At 56.9% G+C, this 19,140-nt stretch overlaps 1 protein-coding gene across 50 annotated transcripts in view; it reads right to left on the bottom strand.

Moving 5' to 3' along the window:
* Positions 1–19,140, bottom strand: part of KCP (kielin cysteine rich BMP regulator) — a 30,469-nt gene that overhangs the window by 3,538 nt on the left and 7,791 nt on the right. For 3 of the 50 annotated variants that reach the window (XR_014833923.1, XR_014833921.1, XM_013990798.2), the window contains exons 6-36: positions 18,252–18,319; positions 17,941–18,037; positions 17,717–17,799; positions 17,482–17,575; positions 16,614–16,696; positions 13,724–13,817; positions 13,535–13,614; positions 13,361–13,454; positions 12,904–12,989; positions 12,748–12,829; positions 12,347–12,499; positions 12,151–12,257; positions 11,976–12,069; positions 11,165–11,338; positions 10,944–11,026; positions 10,721–10,814; positions 10,440–10,628; positions 9,993–10,163; positions 8,838–9,014; positions 8,086–8,171; positions 7,709–7,799; positions 7,505–7,587; positions 7,325–7,418; positions 5,301–5,474; positions 4,983–5,065; positions 4,012–4,132; positions 1,760–1,839; positions 1,459–1,558; positions 863–951; positions 471–573; positions 241–383 (exon numbers count right to left, since the gene is read on the bottom strand). Coding sequence is in view for 15 of the 50 variants with exons in the window: in XM_013990798.2 (XP_013846252.1) it covers positions 241–383; positions 471–573; positions 863–951; positions 1,459–1,558; positions 1,760–1,839; positions 4,012–4,132; positions 4,983–5,065; positions 5,301–5,474; positions 7,325–7,418; positions 7,505–7,587; positions 7,709–7,799; positions 8,086–8,171; positions 8,838–9,014; positions 9,993–10,163; positions 10,440–10,628; positions 10,721–10,814; positions 10,944–11,026; positions 11,165–11,338; positions 11,976–12,069; positions 12,151–12,257; positions 12,347–12,499; positions 12,748–12,829; positions 12,904–12,989; positions 13,361–13,454; positions 13,535–13,614; positions 13,724–13,817; positions 16,614–16,696; positions 17,482–17,575; positions 17,717–17,799; positions 17,941–18,037; positions 18,252–18,319 (3,350 nt within the window). In the remaining 35 variants the exon portion in view is untranslated. Of the gene's footprint in view, positions 1–240; positions 384–470; positions 691–862; positions 952–1,458; positions 1,559–1,759; positions 2,669–4,011; positions 4,133–4,982; positions 5,066–5,300; positions 5,475–7,324; positions 7,419–7,504; positions 7,588–7,708; positions 7,800–8,085; positions 8,172–8,837; positions 9,015–9,992; positions 10,164–10,439; positions 10,629–10,720; positions 11,027–11,164; positions 11,339–11,975; positions 12,070–12,150; positions 12,258–12,346; positions 12,500–12,747; positions 12,830–12,903; positions 12,990–13,360; positions 13,455–13,534; positions 13,615–13,723; positions 13,818–16,613; positions 16,697–17,481; positions 17,576–17,716; positions 17,904–17,940; positions 18,038–18,251; positions 18,320–19,140 lie in introns of all 50 variants that reach the window. The other 47 variants (XR_014833936.1, XR_014833935.1, XR_014833942.1 and 44 more) reach the window with 41 other exon arrangements.

Below are 19,140 nucleotides of genomic sequence, written 5' to 3'. Positions count from 1 at the left end.
ACAAACAAGCCGCCTTCCCGGCGGCCCCCAAAGCAGAGCCTCCCGGAGGGGAGAGGATCGCCCAGGAATCACCAGGGCTCCCGGGCTCCCTGCTGGCGGGGTCAGGACGCCACCTCGTGGCCACATCGGGAACTGCAGGACCTGGACAAGCCCAGCCTCCTCTCTTGCAGCTGACCGAGAGGGCGATGCCTCCCTGCTTCCTCCCCTCAGATCCTACCAGGTCCAGACCTCGGCACTCACCGGATTGCAGAAGAGCAGAGGGCAGCGCTGGCTGTGGCAGCGCACGGTGCCCGCCACGCAGGAACAGCTGGTGCAGGCATCCACGGCCCAGTGCTCCCCAGAGGCCACCTGCTGGCCCTGGTGCAAGCAGGACTGGGCGGGGGCTGAGGGGACAGGAAGGGGTGGCCGTCTTCTTCTCGTCCCTCACCATGGGTCTTGCCTCCACTTCCCCCCATCTCCCTGGCCCGCACCTTGGCATCTCTCACAGCACCTGCCAGCCTCCCGTACCTTCGCCCAGCCATGGGGGCAGGAGAGGGCCTGGCACTCCTCGAGGTGGCAATCCACGTGGCCCCGCTGAAGACAGATGTCATTGCTCTAGGGATTTTCAGCAGGGTCTGGAGTCTCTGGCCTCACACTTCTGGGGATCTTCTGGATCAGGGGCTAGGGCAGCAGCCCCTTCTCTTTCTGCCCCTGCCCCAGGAGAGCACCCACTTCAAGTTCAAGTGGGGATGCCTCTGCCCCCTTGCCCAGAGGGGGCGCCTTTTTCTAATTACTTTGGAGACCCCATATTATCTTGTCCTGAGACTCCTCCCTTTATCCACCTCTCTGTCTTCCACCTCCCACCCTCCCACCCGCAGCTCACACGGCAGGTGCAAGTGATACAGGCGTTGCTGGGGTCCTGCCAGCTTTCTCCATCCGCCACTCTCCGGCCATCAACGTCCACCACACATTCTGAGGAGGAAGAAATGGGGGTAGGGGAGCACCGTTATTCCAGCTGCGTGAGCTCACCCTCAATGCCCGGGGCGGGGCCCACCCCATCCAGTTAGCACCCCGAGGCTGTGGATTTCTTCAACCAGCACCATGGGGCCTCCTGGATGGCAGACCCTGCACCAGTGCTCAGGATGCCCAGGGTGTCCCGTAAGCCAGGAGAGCCAGAGGCTGGAACCTTCTCTGGGCTGGCTGCCAGCTCAGCAGTATAATGTCTTAGAGTGGACCTGGGGCCTCTGAGCCCCCTGACAAGGCGCAGGCCAGGCCTTGAGCATCCAGGCTTCATTCCCTGCCTCCCTCGACCTCACAGGTCCCTCCTCCACCCCCATTGCCTAGCGCTCCATTTCTGCAGAGGAGGGAACCTGCGCCTGGAGCCTGCACTGCATGTGGCCCACTAGGCCCAAGGACACCACCCTTCCCATCTCCCCTGAGCTCCAGCTCTGAGCGTGTAGCACAAAATTGGGCACAAACCTTGGCACACAGGGCAGCAGCTCCCAGAGGGGGTGTGACGCTCCAACAGGGGACAGCTGAGCTCAGGACAAGCCCGCTGAATGCAGAGCCAAGTCAGGTCCTGTGGAAGGACACAGGAATGCCACAGGTAGGGAACAGGAGGGAGGGATCAGGACCTAAGTAGGGCCATTCTGGACAAGTGGGCAAACGTTGTCCAGGGCAAGTGGGAAGCCCGGAGCTGCTGCGGGAGAGGAGTCGCAACCACAGCCCACAGAGGAGGAAGGAGAAGGGGCTTGGGGAGTCCCCAAGGCAGGAGCCTCACCTGGCACTGGCAGGTGTAGCAGGGGCCTGGTAGGGCCAGCTCAGACCCCAGCAGACCCTCTGTGCAGTGACTCAGCGCCTCTGTGAAGATAAGAAGGCAATGTGGGAGATGCGGGGGTGGGGGTGCAGGGAAAAAAGCCCAGTTGACCCCCCCTCCCACTGTGTCCCCAGAATCCTCGGCCCAGGGCATACCCATGCCCCTAACACCTTGACTCCAGGAAAAATACATCTTTTTTCTTTTCTTTCAGCAAAGAAAGTTCAGATGTTTGAAAGGGAACTTTGCTAGGCTGCTAGGATGGGGAGCCTGGAAGCACACCAAATGTGGCTTCCTTAGCCCCAGGTCACTAAGGACCATCAGGCCGCCCAGCTTACTCCCCTTCCCACGTGCTTTCATATTGTCTGGAAGGAGGCACAATGAGCCAGGTACCTGGCTCCAGCACTCCCACGCCTGTGCCATTTTAGGCAAATTAGTCAACCTCTCTGAACCTCAATTTCTTCAACTGTAAAGAGGGAATAATACGTACTCCACTGGGTACTGTAGGAATTAAATGAGATCCTGTTTATTAAAGGTGTCAGCTACAGTGCATGGCATGTAGCAGGTGCTTAGTAAATACTATTCTTTTTCTCTTTCCCTGTAGCACATCCTAACAAGTGTTAAGAATAGTTCTCCTGGGAGTTCCCATCATGGCTCGCTGGAAAACAATCTGACTAGTATCCATGAGGATGCAGGTTCAATCCCTGGTCTCGCTCAGTGGGTTAAGGATCTGGCATTGCCGTGAACTGTGGTGTAGGTTGCAGACGCAGCTCAGATCTGGCATTGCTGTGGCTGTGGCGAAGGCCAGCAGCTACAGCTCCAATTTGACCTCTGGTGTGGAAATCTCCATGTGCCTCGGATGCGGCCCTAAAACAACTGGGGAAAAAAAAAAAAGAAGAAGAAGAAGGAGAAGAATAGCTTTCCCCACATCTGCATCTGGGCCACTCACTGCCCCTCTGGTCTTAACATCACTGCCCTCAAGAAGCCAGCAGCCAGGGAACCCCCCTCCACTGTTGGTAGGAAAGTAAATTGGCACAACTACTATGGCAAACATTGTGGAGGGTTCTCAGAAAACCAAATATAAAACTACCCTATGATCCAGCAATCCCACTCCTGGGCATATAGCCAGACAAAACGACGATTCCCAAAGATACATGCACCCTATGTTCGCTGCAGCACTATTCCCACAATAGCCAAGTCATCAGCAGATGAAGGGATTAAGAAGATGTGTATGTATCTGCAATGGAATACTACTCAGCCATAAAAAGAATGAAATAATGCCTCTGTAGCAATATGGATGCAGCTAGAGATTATCATACTAAGTTGAGGAAGTCAGAAAGAGATAGGCGAATATCATATATCACATATATGTGGAATCTAAAATATGGTACAAATGAACCCATCTACAGAATAGAAACAGACTCACAGACATAGAGAACAGATTTGTGGTTGCCAAGAGGGAGAGGGGAGGGATTAGGATGGACTGGGAGTTTAGGGTTAGTATGTACAAACAATTACGCTTAGAGTGGATAAGCAATGAGGCGCTACTCTATGGCACAGGGAACTATATCCAGTCTCCTGGGAGAGATCATGATGGAAAATAATATTAAAAAAAAAAAAAAGAATTTAGGAGTTCCCGTATTGGCTCAGCGTTTAATGAACCCGACTAGCATTCATGAGGACGTGGGTTTGATCCCTGGCCTCGCTCAGTGGGTTAAGGATCCAGTGTTGCTGTGAGCTGTGGTGTAGGTCGCAGACGCGGCTCGGATCCCGCGTTGCTGTGGCTGTGGTGTAGGCCGGTGGCTACAGCTCTGATTGGACCCCTAGCCTGGGAACCTCCATATGCCATGGTGTGGCCCTAAAAAGGTAAATAAATAAATAATTTTTACATATGTATGGCTGAGTCACTTTGCTTTACAGCAGAAATTAGCACAGCATTGTAAATTAACTATACTAAAAAAAAAAAAAAAAAAAAAAAGCCAGCAGCCAGCCCTATTGCCATTCTAGTAGCGCCACCTGCTGGACAGGATGTATCAGACGTCAGAGTCAAGAGATGCTGCTAGCTTCCCATCTCATCCTCCGGGGTATGGACTCCCAGAACAATCTATGGGACACAGGAAAGGGTTGGGACTGTGGAGGAGAGCTAACTAGCTCTTCCAGTGTCACTCTGGGGGTGGAAGCCCTGCCCTCTTTAACTACCCCCCAGTCTGGAGACTCACGGGCACAGGTGGGGCAGCAGTGCTGGGGCCCAGGGGGCAGGAGCTGGCTGGCGGGGCAGCCCACCAGGCTGGGACATTGCCGCCGGTGACAGCGAACGCTGGGAGGCCCTTCAGGCTGCAGCTGAATGAGTGAGCAGAGGGTGGGTCCCAGGCAATGGAAGCCAAGAGCCACCCTTCCAACCCCAGACCCCGCGCTCCTCCATCTGCCTTGGGCAGGCCAGACTCTAGTGGGCAGAGACTCAGTGTCTTCCTTAGACTTGCTCCTCACCCCATGTCCCAACCCCCAGCGATGACAGTGCCTGCTCACTTGGGCCTCAATCTTCATGTGACTTTTTACCCTTCTTTACTCTCATGCCACCCTCCTCCCTAATCCCACTAATCTCCTGATCTGGGATTTCATTTGCCTGCTGAAAACCCTTCCTCTGGCTCTTACCTTCTTTTTTTCCTTTCCTTTTTGCTTTTTAGGGCCGCACTCAAGGCATATGGAAGATCCCAGGCTAGGGGTCTAATCAGAGCTGTAGCTGCCGGTCTACACCACAGCCACAGCAACATGGGATCCAAGCTGCGTCTGAAGCCTACACCACATCTCCCGGCAACACCTGATCCTTAACCCACCGAGCGATGTCAGGGACTGAACCCACATCCTCATGGATGCTAGTCAGATTCATTAACCACTGAACCACGACAGGAACTCCTGGCTGTTACTTTTCAAATATAATTTCCCCAATTGGGCCCCCAAGCACTTCCCAGGCATCTCCTCCCAAACTTCTACCTACACTCCAGCCAGGAAGGCCTGCCCACTGCCTGCCCCACACTCGGCCCCTGTGGCCCGGGTCCAGCTCCAGACTTCCTGGCCCTGCTGGCTCTTCGCCCAAGCCCCTGCCTCACCCCCTGGCCACAGAGACACACCCTCCCGCAATGTCCAGGCTGCCCCTCCTCAGTGGCCCGCCCCCAGCCTGGCCCTCACCTACCTCACAGATGCACACTTCACAGGGGTCGGCCCCAGGCTGGAAGCTCTCCCCAGGCTCATACTTCCGACCCTTGTGTTCACAGTCTTGGGGGGCGGGGTAAGAGCAGAACAGACCGGGGAGCTTTCAGGCCAGGTTAATGCCAGGGGTGGGGTTCTCTGCCCCTCAGGTCCCTAGCCTCAGAGACTGGGATATGTACAGTGGGGGCCACTTCTCCTGAAACAGCCACCTCTGCCACCCAGCCCAGGACAGTGGCAGGGAGAGGCTGACCAGCCGCTGCCTCCCTGCAGCTCCCTCTCCCCTCCCCCAGGCTCCCAGTACCAGAGCATCGAGGGCAGCAGTCACTGGGCCCCTGGCGGGGCTGGGCACAGGAGGTGACGCACTGGATGCGGGCGCAGGTGATGACTCCCTCGTGACACATGCAGGAGGAGCAGGGGCTGTCGGGGGGCTCCCAGCTACTGCCTTCAGGGTGCTCCTCCCCGCGAACCAAGCAGCCTGCGGCCCAGGTGGAGGGATGAGCTCTGAGTGGGTTCTGCGCATCTGCCCCAACCCCCACCCCGGGAGGTCAGCAGGACACGTGGGTGCCAGAGCGGGTTCTGCAGGCGGAGAGGTGGCCTGGGGCAGAACTCCTGTCTGTGGTGGAGGGGAAAGACACTGGGTTGAGGGGTCTAATCTCGTCCTTTGTCTGCTTGCTTGCTGGACCCAGTGCCTGTGCCAGACCCTGGCATGCAGTGGCCGTGTAATGGATGCCCGTGGGATGAATGAAAGGCTCCCTCATGAACCATGTGCCCAAGGAAACTCAGTCTCTCTGAGCCTCAGTCTTCCTCTTCTGTTAAATAGGGATTTTACACCTGTCCTGCCTACCTCCCAGGGCAAGGAGAGGCTGAAGGTTCTTATACCATGCTGGGCAGTGTATGCAGCAAGGGCCCACAGAGGTTAAGAAAGTTCCCTATTCTAGGATTTCCCAGCGTGGCTCGGCGGTTAGTGAACCCAACTAGTACCCATGAGGATGCAGGTTCGATCCCTGGCTTTGCTCAGTGGGCTAAGGATCTGGCGTTGCCATGAGTTGTGGTGTAGGTTGCAGACCCCGCTTAGGTCCCATGTTGCTGTGGCTGTGGCGTGGGCTGGCAGATGTAGCTCTGATTGGAACCCTAGCCTGGGAACCTCCATATGCCACGGGTGAGGCCCTAAAAAGACAAAAAAAAAAAAAAAAAAAAAAAGAGAGAGAGATAGAGAGAAGAAAGACCTCTATTCTGAAAGCAAATGGCCTAGATGCAAATCTTGACTCCGCCACCTGCTGGCTAAGTGATTATAGGTAAGTTATGTTATCTCTCTGTACCTTGTTCTCTTATCTGTAAAATGGGAATAAGAACAGTGCCAATCTGATGAGATCACTGTGTGGATTAAATGACATATGATGTCACTTATATGTGGCACAAATGGAGTTCCCACTGTGGCTCAACAGTTAGCGAACCCTGACTGGCATCTATGAAGACACAGGTTCGATCCCTGGCCTTGCTCAGTGGGTTCCAGATCCAGCCATGAACTGTGGTAGAGCTCACAGAAGCAGCTCAGATCCTGTGTTGCTGTGGCTGTGGTGTAGGATGGTGGCTACAGCTCCGATTGGACCCCTAGCCTGGAAACCTCCATATGCCATGGGTGCAGCCCTAAAAAGACGAAAAAGATAAAATACGGCACATACGAACCTATCTATAGAACAGAAACAAATTCATAGACATGGAGAACAGACTTGTGGTGGCCAAGGGGGAGCGGGAGGGAGTGGGACGGACTGGGAGTTGGGGCTTAGTAGAGGCAAACTATTGCATTTGGAGTGGATAAGCCGTGAGATCCTGCTGTTACACACAGGGAGCTCTGTCTATCACTTGTGATGGAACTCGATGGACGATCTTAGGAGAAGAAGAATGTACGTGTATGTGTAACTGGGTCACTTTGCTATACAGCAGAAATTGTCAGAACATTGTAAAGCAACTATAGTAAAAATGACGTATGTGTAAGGTGCCTAGCGGGGTCTGGCACAGACGCTACATGCTCAATAAAAGTTAGTTATCGGCATTACCGTTATGAATGGGGTTTGGTTAGGAACAGGGCAGCTTTGAGGCGATTCCAAGAAGCATCTAGAAGGGGAGATGGTGTGGGCAGGTGGGGGGCAGGGACAGGTAGGAAGAGCTGAAGGTGGGCAGAGGCGGGAGCCCGAGGGCGAGGGGTGGGAGGGCCCGAGGGGTGGACAGGGAGGTGGGAAGGCTGGAAGAGGGCTGAGGGGGGGGAGGTGGCGCAGATGCAGGGATGTGGGGCCCGGCACCCCACAGGCCAGGGGCCAGGCGTACCTCTGCAGCGGGGACAGCAGCTCCCTTGCTCTGTCACCTGGAGCGGGCAGGGCAGGGGCGGGCATGGCAGCCGTGCACAGCTGACCTGGCCGGCCTGCAGGGGACTCGGGGTCAGCCACTTGCTCCCTAGGCCGGGAGTCCCCGCCCTCGCTCCGCCCCTGGGCCGCCTCCCTCCCGCACCTGACAGCGACACCGCTCACAGCTGCCTGGGGGCCCCTCAAACGTCTCCCCGTCCTGGTGCTCCCGGCCGTGAGAGAGGCAGCCTGTGGACACAAGTGTCCTGGGTGGGGGGCTGTGCCACCTTGCCCAGTCCAACCTCAGGCCTGGCAGAAAGGGAGGGCGGAGGGGCGGGAAAGCGCATGGGGGCCGGGCGGGCGGGCTCACTGTGGCAAACGGGGCAGAAGCAGGGGCCTGGAGAGGGATGCGGGCAGAGAGCTGGGGGACACGGCTTCTTCCGGCAGCTCATGGAACCTTCCTGGGGGAGAGAAGAGGCCATGCTGCCACTTCCCAGCCCCCATGTCATCACACCCTTAAGCCAGGTTAGACTCGGCCCCATCATGAGGTGTCCCTGCCGAGCCTGCTGCTGGGGGCAGGGGGCAAACCCCCTCCCTTAGCCCAGAAGAGCCGAACCCAAGCCTGTCCTCACGGATGGCCCAGGCAGCACGTGCCCACGAGAACCGCCTGGAGGCAACAACCTCTTTCTGGCCAGAGAGGAAGATCAAACGCTGAAGGGTTCCCAAGCTCCCACAGGGCCGCCTCACCTGGCAGGTGCAGAGGGAGCAGGTGGGGTCAAGTGGGTCAGGAAGGGTCTCTCCGGGGGCAGCAGTGACCCCATGATAGAGGCATCCTGGCGGAGCAGGGAGTGCAATGGCAGAGCTGCCGTCAGTGGGGCCTCCCCTGCCCCCCTACACACACACACACACACACACACACACACACACACACACACACACAGCCGAGCCTGGGGTCCTTTACTGAGGCTTACCTAAGGAGTCAGAAAGGGAGCGTGAGTGGCTGGGAAGGTGAGGGACGGGCCGAAAGACTTCAGCCAGATGGGGGGTGATGAGATTTGTGTGCATGAAGCGGGGGAGGGTGGGGGAGGGATCACAGACGGAGGACGATGAGAGGGATGGGCACGCTGGGCACGAGGGTGAGACAGGGCTGGGCTGGGGAGGGTGGGCTCAGGAAGCCTCTCCTCGTGGGGGCGGACTCAAGGGCAGTGGAAGCCACTGAACAGTGCTGAGTCTGCTGATGTGACATTCGAGGAAGGCAGGGAGGCAGCTGAAAAGCAGGAAGGTCTGGCAGCACAGGGGCGGCCACTGGGCGAGAACAGCACGAGGGGACAGCAGGGACAGAGAGGAGGGCATGGGTAGGGGGCGGGGGATGAGGACGCCGAGGGAAACACAGGGTGGGGGTGGCTGTCTCAGGGGAAAGGTGATGGTGGCCAGGCCACATGGCTCTGGGTGCAGGGGAGACTGGGGAGTTGGGAGGTGCCGTGGGAGGGCAGGTCTACCCTGGCAGGTTGGGCAACAGTGCCCAGGCAGGGTGAGTGGATGGCTGCAGCCCAGAGGCTCACAGGGCCGGCGGCCACAGGTCACGAAGCCCCCAAGGCAGGTGCACCGACTGCAGGACTCTCGGGGATCTGGGAACTCCTGGCTGCTCAGGTAGGACTCTCCCAGGTACTCACAGCCTTTGAGAGAGACAGGGCGGGCAGGGCAGACAGGAGAGGGGAGAGATCAGTCCTTGTCCCCGAGCTTGTGCCTGGCCTGAGTGCGAGACTTCAAAACCCTGGAAGAGGGGAGAGCTCCACCCGGGGGGCTGGTGGGCAAAGGAGTCTGGGGGAGGGGAGGTTGGATTGGCTGAAGGACAAACATTCTCCCCTTGGGCCTGCAAAGAAGCTCCCTGCCCAGTCTACAGGGAAAACCCGCGCGGCGTCTGTCCCTAGAGTTAAACACGCAGCAGGCCACTGTCCTGCCAGGAGGCCCCAATGCTCCCAACCCGAGAAAAGCTGGGAATCACTCTAGATGACACTGGTGGCGAGGACCCAAGGTACCCCCCTTTCCAAAGCTCTTTCAAGGCCTCTGATCAATCAAGGAGGGAGAGGTCCCAGGAGGGAGGCAGCCTGCCCCTGGTAGCTCTCTGACACTAGCTGACCTTCATTTTTTTTTTTTTAATGATGATAATGACGTATCAATGTAGGTTCATCACTTGAAACCAAAGCACCCCTCTGATGCGGGCGTTGATAATGGAAGGCTCTGTATGTGCGGAGGCAGTGGGTCTATGAGAAATCTCTGTATCCGCCTCTCAATTTTGCTGTGAAACTAAAACTGCTCTTTAAAAAGTCTTTTTTTTTTTTTTTTCCCTTGGCCGCTCCCACAGCATATGGAGGCTCCCAGGCTAGGGGTCTAATCGGAGGTGTGGCTAATGGGAACTCCTAAAAATATATATTTATATTATATACTTTTTTAATTGAAAAAACATTCAGCCCAGAGAGGTTTTAGAACTTGTCCAATGTCACACAGGCAAATAGCATCAGAGGCAGGAGAAAACCCAGGCTTTGGTCCATGGCTTTTTCTTACAGTAATAAATATGCTGGACCTACGCCAGGGCAGCGAAGGTGACACTAACCAGCCTCCCCCCCCGCCCCCCCAACATCCCTGCCCCTCACCATCACAGGTAGGACAGCAGTCACCCCTAGCAGGGAAGGGGCACTGTGCAGGGGCACAGACCCTGGGCTCGCAGCGGACACTACCCTCCCAGCAGAGACAGACGTGGCACCTGGCAGTGGGCGAAGGGAAGCGCTCCCCGCTGGTGAACTCCTTCCCCTGGTACTGGCAGCCTAAAGGGCAGGGGAGAGGCTGGGGGGCCCTGGAGGCTGTGCACCAGGCACACAACCTCCCAGGCCCTGCAGACTGGGTGGGCACCCCCACTTTCTTAGTGAGAACCCCAACATGGGAGGGGCAGGCCAGGAGGAAGGGGGTGGCACTCCACCTGGGGCTAGAGAAAGGCGGACTCAGAGTAAGAGGCAGACCCAGAAGGTGAGGCTCTGGGGCGGAGGTGGAGGTAGTGGTGGCGGAGATGGAGAAGGTACAGCCAAGACAGGGAAGGGCGTTACCATCGCAGGAGGGGCAGCAGGGCCCTTGGCGTGGGTGGGTGCAGGGCACAGGTGGGCAGGGCAGCCGCTGGCAGGACACAGAGCCATCCAGGCAGAGGCAGAGGTGGCAGGGGTCGTCGGGTGGGGAGAAGTGCTCCTGGTGGTGGGCAGGGACCTTGCTCCCGGGCCGAGGGCAGCTGGAAGGGGTGGCTGAAGCCAGAGAGCATTCATCAGGGTCAGCGGGGTGGGGGAGAGGCTGCAGAGGGGTCCCCTGGAGGAGTGATGGGGGGTGCAGCTCCTACCCGGGCACTGTGGGCAGCACTTTCCTGGCAGCATGGCTGGCTCTGGACACAGCAAGGGCGGGCAGCGGCGGGCCAGGCACTGCACATTGCCACTCTGCAGACAGACCGATGGACCAGGCCAGGCCACCCCTTCCCACCCATGCCTCGGTGGACCTCTCCCGGTCTCCCAAAGTCCCACCCCTCCGCCCCTGGACTCTTCCTCCCATCCAGGTGGCAGACTCACCAGACAGCGACACAGGCGGCAGGGGTCAGAGGGGTGGGGGAAGTCTGCTCCATTGGGGTACTCCTTCCCACCAAAGGCACAGCCTGGGGGAGGGGGCAGCTATCGGCTGGGGAGAGGCCCTCCCCTGCCCCCTTCCCCAGGGCATGCCACCCTCCCAGCCCTAGTGCCTAGGGATAGGGCCAAGCCATCCCGAGGATCCCCCACCCTCCCATTCACCTCACCATTGCAGTTGTGCTGGCAACAGGGACCAGGCAGAGGGTGGGCACAGGAGGCCGTGGGGCAGACCCGAGGTTGACAGTGGGCCTGGCCTTCCTGACACTGGCATTCCTGGCAGGGGTCTCGGGGGTGGGAGAAGCGCTCCCCATCCACAAACACTTGTTTCTCCAGGACACAGTCTGGGCAGTGGGGGTGGGTGGTTGGGGCAAAGACCAAGAGTGCAAGGAGCAGGCTGACAGCCCCTTTGCCCTTGAGTCCAGAGCCACTGCAGAAGTGCCACTTGGAAGCTGTCTCCATGGAGGGAGACGAGCATATGTATCTCTCTGAGCATACCCGTGTGTGTGTGTGCGTGCACGCGTGAGCATTTGGTCCCTTTACCCTCAGGCAGATGTGTGTGCCCCTGCGGTTGAAGAGCTAAAGGGCTCATGCATGTGTGTGCCCGTGTTTGTGCGACTTGCCCTGCCCACTCTCGGTGCAGGGCCCCCAGCATCCCGGCTCCCCGTCTCTCCAGTAGAAAACCTGAACATTGGTTGCGAGCACCAGTGGCACACAGGTAGGTAGAGGCGGTGGAGGCGGTGGGAGAGGAAGTGTCGGAGGCGGGGAGGGTGTTGCAGCAACAGGAAGGGACACACTGACCTCTACCCTCTCCCACCCACACCCTGCCAGTTCCGGAGAGTGCCAAGCTGGGTCACATTGAAAGCAACTCAGAAGGCCGTTGCTTTCTAAGGTATGCACTGGGCCCATGGGGCCATGGAATGGCAGGATCTAGCCACCACCCCCCACTCCCGCCACCAGACAGGTGCAGCAAGCACATACCTGGGCACCTGGGGCAGCACTGGCCGGGTCCTCTCTGGGGCCTGGCACAGGTTGTGGGAGGGCAGTTGACCAAGGAGCACGTGACGGTCCCATCCTGGGAGCGGGTAAAAGGGCAATGGGGGTGGGTCCCGGGAGGAGGGGCTCAGCAGGGCAGCGGCAAGCCCCGGGGTGGTACCTCGCAGCGGCACGCGTGGCAAGGACTATCTGCATCTGTGAAGTTCTGCCCATTGGCATATACTTGGCCATGGTAGGTGCAGCTCTCACAGCTGGGGCAGCAGGCGCCTGGGTGGGGCAAGTGGATCAGAGCCCAGCCAGTCAGGGTGGGCTGGGCAGAGCAGGGGAAGAAAGCTAGATCAGGACGGGGTACTCACCAAGGGGCCGGGTAGGGTGCTGGCAGGGGGCTGGGGAGCAGAGCAAAGCCCTGCACATGGGCACCCCAGCCTGACAGGAGCAGGCCATGCAGGGCTGACCATCAGGCTCCCACTGGACCCCCTCGGCAAACTCCTCGCCATCAAGCACGCAGGCTACGCAAGGAGAGGCTGTCACCATGGCAACCCAGACACGTCCACCCATCCCTGTCCTTCGCACACCACAGCACCCTTCCCAGGCCCCTCCCTGGCTTTGCCACCCCCATGGCAGCCTCTGAACACACTCGGGAATGGCCGGTGGACTCCCCAGCAGCCCCCTGCCCCCGCTGTGAAGGAGAACTCCTCCATCTCTAGCCCCCGGACACAGCACCCTTTCCTGATGGCCCCCCCTCCAACACACACACCTGGGCAGAGCTGAGGGCCAGAGTCAGGCAGGGCACAGGGGGCCACTGGGCACTCCCGCTCCTCACAGGAGACCTCGCCGGCCTAGGAGGGAGGCTGGGTGAGAGGCCCTCCAGGGACGAGACAGGTCTGGGCCATGAGACGGTGAGTCTGCCTACCTGACAGGTGCAGTGGACACATCGGCCACTCTCTTGGAGTCTGAAGGTCTCCTGGCTCTGATACTGGTGTCCCTGGTACTCACAGCCTGGACAGGATGACAGAGGGACTGGGGGACAGGGCTGGAGGCCGACGGGGAAGCCTCATGGCACCCGAGGCATCCACCCCCAACCCCGACAAAGGACAGTCACCGTGTGTGTCTTCCACTCGGCCGGCCTCCCCGACCCCCCGGAGCAAGGGCTGGCCACAGTGCCCTGTGTGCCATGAGGCAAGGTGAGGACCCATCCCTCACCCTCACCTGGGGTGACCGTGCGGAGGTTTAGAAATAGTTTCCCCGGTACTTTAGTTCAAGGGGGCTTCCTGGAGGAACAGTGGAAGCAACTCCCTCCCCGCAGACCTGGAACCTCTCTTGGGCCAGTGTCTGCCCCTCCTCCCTGGTGATGCGAGCCCCTGACTCACCATCACAGACTGGGCAGCACTTCCCAGGGATCCTGCCTGGGTATCTGCAGGGCGTGGCTGGGCAGGGCAGAGGCTCACACTGGACACTCCCGTTCTGCCAACAGGACCTGGTCAGCACAGGAGAGGCAGGCCCAGAAGCCGGGCCCTCCCTGCCAGGCAGGCAGCCACACTCACGGCACAACGGCAGTGCGAGCAGGGGTCCCCAGAGCCCACGGGCTCCCCGCTGCGGTACTCCTGCCCGTTTAGGAAGCAGCCTGTTGGGAAGAGGGTGCTTTAACCCCTCTTCAGGGCCCCCTACCACCCCATGTGCTGGCCTTCGTGGGAGGCTTTCCGAGCCCCTCCAGGCCCCACCCCCTGACTCACCATCACACACGGGGCAGCAGGTGCCCGGGAGGGGCCGGGCAGGGTACGGGCATAGGCTGGCACATTCGTGCTGGCGGCACCGGATGTGGCCTTCCTGGTAGGGGGCAGAGTGGGTGGGGGGAGGGATGGCCGTCAGAGCTCAGCAAGTGGCAGAAACAGCATTTGAGTCCCATCGAATAAGTCCCATACACTTATTAGATGTGATGGGTTGTGTCCCCGTTCAAATCCTTATGCTGAAGTGCTGACCCGCAGTACCTCAGGGCGTGACCTTTAAATAGGCTCATAGCAGATGAGGTCAGGCTTAATGCAATGACTGGTGTCCTTGTGAAAAGAGGAAATTTGGACATGGACACACACACTCACAAAGGGAGAGCAACAGGCGAAGATGTTGGCAGAGGCCAAAGGATGCCAAGGATGGCCAGGCACCCACCAGAGCTCCTGGAACAGATGCTCCCTGACAGCCCTCAGGAGGGACCAGCCCTGCTGACCTCTCACTCTTGGACTTCTTCCTCCAGAACTATGAGATAATTCATTTCTGTTGTTTAAGCCACTCTGTTTGGGGTAATTTTTTTTTTTTTTACAGCAGCCCTAGAAACTAATAAACATGTATAACTTAGCATGTCACTTAATGTCCCTAGGCCTCAATTTACTCATTAAAAAAAGAGAGAGAGAGAGAGAGACAGGAGTTCCCACTGTGGCTCAGTGGCTTAAGAACCCGACTAGTATCCATGAGGATGCGGGTTCAATTCCTGGCCTCGCTCAGTGGGTTAAGGATCTGGTGTTGCCGTGAGCGGTGGTATAGGTTACAGATGAGGCTCAGATCTGGCGTTACTGTGGCTGTGGCATAGACCAGCAACTGTAGCTCTGATTCAACCCCTAGCCTGGGAACTTCCACATGCTGCAGGTGTGGCCCTAAAATATTTTTTAATTAAAAAAAAAAAAGAGAGAGCAAGGAGATCCTGCTGAATAGCATTGAGAACTTTGTCTAGATACTCATGTTGCAATAGAAGAAAGGGTGGGGGAAAAAAATGTAACTGTAATGTATACACGTAAGGATAACCTGACCCAATTGCTGTACAGTGGGAAAATTTAAAAAAAAATAAAAATAAAAAAATAAAAAAGAGAGAGAGACAATAATAGTCCTGTCCTCATAGCCTTGTTATGGGGATAAGTACATGCTTGGCCGCCACCTCTGAAAGCTAGCAGCTGACGAATGGTAGCTGCTGCTCCTTCCCATGGTCCTTCCCAGACAGACCCATCCCTGGAGTTCATACCTACACCTGAGCTCAATACCTCCAGCCCCTAAGTGTCTGGGCAGCCAGTGACTCTGCTCACAGGTGGGGGGTGCGGGGGTGTCAAGATGAATGGGGGAGGGGAAGCACATGGCTGCCAAGGCACTGGCTGCCCCATGGCCTTCACCATGGAGTCCTTAGTCCTTGGCAAGGCGTCAGGAAGCTCTGTGGCTCTGGCTTCAGCTCCCGTGAACCACTGCCCTCCTGGACATGCACCCTGCCTGGACCCTGGGCCTCCATGTCCCTACCTTTCTCCTCCAGGCTTTGCCTTGACTCCTCCCTACACCTGGGGTCTCAGCCCATTCAGGCTACTGCAATAACATCCCATAGACCGGGTGGCTTATAAACAACAAAAATTTAGTTCTCACAGTTCTGAAGGCTGGGAAGTCCAAGATCACGGTGCAAGGTGTCTCACGGTCTGGTGAAAGTCCCAATCCTGGTTCATTAATGGCTTGTGTCCCCACATGGTGGAAGGGGGCAAGAGAGCTCTCTGGGGCCTCCTTTATCAGGGCACTAATCCCACTCAGGAGGGCTCCACCCTCATGACCTAATCACCCCAAAGGCCCCCACTTCCTAATACCTTCACTTTGGGGGTTAGGATTTCAACATTTGCATTTGGGGGACACACAGACACTCAGTCTATAGTATCTACAGTGTCCTTCTCCATCTCTCCCTCCTCAATCCTACTTGCCCCTTAAGACCTAAGTACACACCACCTCCACCCCATGAAGATTTTCTAGATCTGTGCTGCCTGTGAGAAACATAGCACGAGCCACATCTGTCATTTTAACTTCTCTAGTAGTCAAATTCCAAAACCTAAAAAACAGATGGAACTAAATTTTAATATTATGTTCCACTCAAACCAATATACCCAAAATGTTATTTCAACATGTAGTCAACATGAAGTGTTAATGAGATAGTTTGCATTCCTTTCTTTCCTGCTAAGTCTGAAATCTAGTGTATGTTCTACACTTAGACCCCATCTCAAACAAGCCACAAACAAGCCACATTTCTTTTTTTTTTACAGTTGATTTACATTGTTCTGTCAATTTCTACGATACAGCAAAGTGACCCAGTTATACATAAACATACATTCTTTTCTCACATTATCCTCCATCATGTTCCATCACAAGTGATTAGATACAGTTCTCCGTGCTATACAGCAGGATCTCATTGCTTATCCACTCCGAATGATAGAATTTGCAACTACCAACCCCAGATGGCCACATTGCAAGGGCTCAGTGTCCCCATGTAGTGGCTCCTGATCAGACAGCATGGTTCTAAGATGTCTCAAGTCCACTGTTTCTCCCTCTCTGGAGCAGGTGCCCCCTGTCACATCCTGTCCGGCCTCACTCCTCCTACGGCCTGAAGCTGCTTGAGTTTGGTTCACAAACCCCTGTTGCCCACCTACAGGGCTCAGAATGGACACACAGAGGGTAGAAGCCCTTGCCTGGCCTCACGGCGTCCAGGATTAAGTGTCCTCCATCTCTGCCCCACACAGCGCCTTTGGGACGTGTTCAGTGGAATGAAGGAGCAGATATGATGGGTGCGGGGTCGGGGAGGGGTGGGGGCAGCCCGGGAGCAGCATCGGGGCTCACCAGGCACTGGCAGATCCGGCAGGGGTCCCCAGGTGTGGTCCACTCTTGGCCATGCTCCTGGTGAGAACCACCTTCCGTGCAGCCTTGGGCAGGGGGGAGATGGGCGGAGAGGAGGCCTGGAGGGAGCCGATCTGACCCCCTCCTCCTCATGGCTCTCCTCTGACCCTAAACCAGACCAGATCCTGCCTCTGCCTAGGCCCCTCGCCCCTGCCTCCCGGCACCCAAGACAGGATAAGGCCCAAGCACCTTAGCCGGCCCTTCTGGGCTCTGCTGGACTCAGCGTGGCCACGCCCACCCACTCTGGCCCCTCCCACCTCCCACTGAGGGGCAGTCTGCGCTGCCCTCCGTCCCTGGGATCCCTCTGCCGGCTCCGCCCTTCACCTAACTAACTGCTCTTAACCTTGAGGTTCGCTGCAGACGCGCCACCTCCAAGACGCTTTCCCTTCTGTGCCCAGGCTGGCTTGGCTCTCCTTCCACTGAGTTTCCGAGGTACCTGGTGCGTAATCTAATCCTGCCTCTGCAGGATTTGAGTGCTGGGGTGTGACTCGGGGTCACCCTCTAGTGCTCTGCCTCGAGGGCTCACCTTATATCTTCTCCGCACAAAGCAAATAGTCAATATTTACTAAGGTATAGAATACCATCATCCACGTCTTACAAACGGGGAACTGAGGGACGGAGTAACTCCCTCCGAGGCTCACAGCCACGAAGTTAGACAAGGGCAGAATCCCAGCTCAGACTTTCTGGAGCAGGTGTGGCCAGGCATGGCTCCCCCACTGCCAGAGCCAGGTCAGAGGCCAGCAGCGGGGGCTCCAGAAATCACGTCGTGGCCCCGCTTGGAGTGCCACCAGGAAAGGGGCAGGGCTCTCACCTTGGCAGGTGGGACAGCAGTGCCCAGGCCTCAGGACTGGTTCCGGGCAGGGGACGGGCGGGCACTTCATGGGCACACAGCGAACCAGGCTCGTCTGTAACACACCAACAGCTGTACTGCCTTCGGGTCCTGCTCCCAGAGAGTAGGGAAGGGCACAGGGTGGGAGTGTGGCTGAAGGAGTGGCAGGGCTATCGCAGGAGGAGCAGGGCCTAGGCAGAGGTGGGGGTGGGCTCACCAGGCAGGAGCACTGGAGACAAGGGTTGGAGCTGGACGGGAAGTTGGCCCCCTCCTCATACAGCTGCCCCTCATACTCACAGCCTGGGGAGGGTGGCCAGGATGACAGGCTGATCAGCAGAGAGCCGGGTGGGGGGACATCACCCAAGGGAAGGCACGACCCCAAGTAGGTACGGACCCCTCTGGGGCTGAGGAGACGGAGGGCAGGGCAGGGGAGGAGGTCACCTGGCCGGCAGACGGGGCAGCACTCCCCAGGTGGGGTGTAGCTCTCCAGGCAGTTGAGCTCTGAGCATGAGGGCCCCTGGCACCGCACGGTCCCTGCCTGCGGGGCAGACACTGAGCCCGCCCTCCTCCTCCACTGCCCAGGCCGAGCTTCTCTGCTGGCCTAGCAGGCCTAGCAGGCTCCAGGCCTCAGTGCCGGAGGGGCAGCCACAGCCCTGCCCAGCCCCCCAGATTAGACTTGGCACTGACAAGCCTGGGGTATGCCAAGCAGTAGGGACATGGGTAGTGGCTCGGGCAGGCTCCGATTCCCTTACCTGGCAGCTGCAGATGACACAAGGCTCTGGTTGCCAAGTTTCCCCAGCCCTGTGGCCTCCAGGGCAGCCTGCAAAATCAGGGCCAGGCCACCAAGTAAGATACCCAGAAAATGGGCAAAAACACCAGCAAGGGTGAGACATGAAGCCACTATGGGAAAGTAGCATGGAGGTTCCTCAAAAAACTAAAACTAGTTGCTATGTGGTCCAGCAATCCCACTCCTGGGCATATATCCACTCTAAACTATAATTTGAAAGACACATCACCCTATGTTCATAGCAGCACAATTTACAAGAGCTAAGACAAGGAAAAAACCTACATGTCTATGGATAATAATAACGGATAAAGAAGATGTGGTGTGTGTGTGTGTGTGTGTGTGTGTGTGTGTAAAATGAAATACTATTTAGTCGTTGAAAAGAATGAAATAATGCCATCTGTAGCAACATGGATGGATCTAGAGATTATCATACAGAGTAAAGTCAGAAACAGAAAGACAAATACCATATAATATCACTTATACATGGAATCTAAAATCAACATATCTAAGAAACAAAAACAGACTCCACAGAATAGAGAACAGGCTTGTGGCTGCCAATGGTGGAGGGGGGGGCAGGCAGGGAGAGAAGAATTAGGAATTTGGGATTAGCAAAGGCAAACTATTATACATAGGATGGATAAACAACAGGTCCTACTGTATAGCACAGGGCAATACAGTCAACATCCTGTGATAAACCATAATGGAAAAGAATATGAAAAGGAATATATATGCATAACTGAGTCACCTTGCTCTACAGCAGAAATTAACACAATATTGTAAATCAACTTAAATAAAAAAAATTTTTTTCTGGAGTTCCCATTGTGGCTCAGTGATTAACGAATCCGTCTAGGAGC

The sequence above is a fragment of the Sus scrofa genome, chromosome 18, assembly GCF_054392235.1.
Source record: "Sus scrofa isolate SSC_HxYL_T2T_F1_AM1 chromosome 18, Sscrofa_HxYL_maternal_Yorkshire_Landrace_v2.0, whole genome shotgun sequence".
Classification (NCBI taxonomy): domain Eukaryota; kingdom Metazoa; phylum Chordata; class Mammalia; order Artiodactyla; family Suidae; genus Sus; species Sus scrofa.
Note: the sequence above shows the minus strand (reverse complement) of the source record. Positions and strands in the feature narration are given on the sequence as shown.